General features: G+C 41.2%; 1 protein-coding gene across 1 annotated transcript; it reads left to right on the forward strand.

Annotated features, from left to right (window-relative positions):
- Positions 1-1,021: 1,021 nt before the first annotated feature.
- LOC141816174 (uncharacterized) lies at positions 1,022-1,601 on the forward strand (the record flags this gene model as incomplete). The annotated part of the gene is made up of 1 exon (XM_074704007.1): positions 1,022-1,601. A coding segment is annotated over exon 1 (580 nt), but the record flags the coding sequence as incomplete, so codon positions are not given.
- Between the last annotated feature and the right edge of the window lie 65 nt (positions 1,602-1,666).

Genomic DNA, 1,666 nt, shown 5'->3' on the forward strand with positions numbered 1-1,666 from the left:
AGACAATGTAAGCTAAGAAAATACCAAGTTCAGAAACAGAAACAAACTGAAATTGAATTACAGAACAGAATCAATGAAAACAATACAATTCAGAACTAGATCTTGAAACTTCCCTTACAAACTAGCCTCAATCTTGCCGTCACACAGTTCATTTGAAAACTACAGATCCCAATCAAATCCCTATCATCCTCAGTCTGATTTAGATCGAATTTAACTCTGATAACCGCGTATCAGAAACCCTCCGTAGCAGAACGAGCTAAAATCTGATTTGAAAACCCAGCTCAAAATCCTTTAGATCGCTTGCAATTCAGTGCTTGGAATCCATCAGCAACCTTCTAAGAACCCCTCAGAATATCACTGACAGCTCCGATCGTCGTAAATCCACAGATCTCGGCTGGAAATCGTCGCGAACTCGAACCTCTGACGAAACCCTCATCGAAAGATCCAGCTCCAACTTGATGCCAAATCGAGGTCAAAGAAACTTGATAGGATCTGGAAACTGGCTTGGAAAAGAAAATCTCGAAGATCGCTAAAGAAGAATGAAGAAAAACTTGCGGAGACGAAATGCTACAGTAACTACGTGAGAATGCTACAGTGTTCTTTCTCGTTATAACGGGGATTCGATTTCGACCGGTTCAACACTGTTCAGACCGGGTTTAGCTCCAAATCAGCGCCGGTTCAGTCCATTCCAAGCCGGTTCAGCCCCAAATCAAGCCCAATTTAGCTCCAATTCGACTCCGGTTCAACTCAAATCTTGATCATGACGTTTGTAATCCATCGAATCAACAATTTTGACTTGACTTGGCTTAATTTGACTCAATCATGGTTCAATTTATACCCTACACACAATCAAGCTTAATTAACTCAAAATTTACCGTAAAATCACAGAAATTAGAATTAATTGCCAAAATATACAATATTTCATAATTGCAATCAATTCATATCATTTAACATTTTATTTTCATGTAGAAATCCAAATTAAATCCATAAAATACAATAACTTGATGACCACGACAAGAGGATGAAGATGCAAGAGACACAGATTGCTCAGATAAGCTCTTCCCTCTCCTCCAGAACAGTGGGTGCACTCCCAGGCAAGCCAGACTTTAATCCTATGGAGCACTGCAAGGCCATTGAGCTTAGGAGCGGACGGACCTTGAAGGACAGAGAGCCTCAAGTGACTGCTCCTAGGGAAGGTATATCTTTCACCCCAGCCGCTGTGCAACCTCCTTCCTCAGTACCAGATATTGAAGATACAATGGAGGAAGTCGAGACCGCTTCACCCGCTGGGATTCAACATGGTAAATCTTATGTGAGAAATATCCCCTACCCGCAGAGGCTCCTTTACAAGCAAAAGGATGAGGAATTTGAAAAGTTATACAATAGGGTGAAGGATTTAACGCTAGAAGTACCCCTTCTCGATGCAATCACCGAGATGCCTAAGTTTGCAAAATTTATTAAGGGGTTAATTTCTAACAAAGACATCACCCGGCCAAAGAAAGTGGTGGCGCTCACTGAGGATATTAGTGAGAAGATTCTAAACAACAAGATTCCTCAGAAGCTCAAGGATCCAGGCAGTTTCTTTCTTCCTTGCAAAATTGGTAATATTTCAATTGGAAGAACTTTCTGTGATCTTGGAGCAAGCGTCAGCATAATCCCACATGTG

Source organism: Curcuma longa, unplaced genomic scaffold (assembly GCF_044706935.1).
Source record: "Curcuma longa cultivar G26 ecotype Majalengka, Jawa Barat unplaced genomic scaffold, ITB_CL_G26_1.1 contig_14761, whole genome shotgun sequence".
NCBI classification, from domain to species: domain Eukaryota; kingdom Viridiplantae; phylum Streptophyta; class Magnoliopsida; order Zingiberales; family Zingiberaceae; genus Curcuma; species Curcuma longa.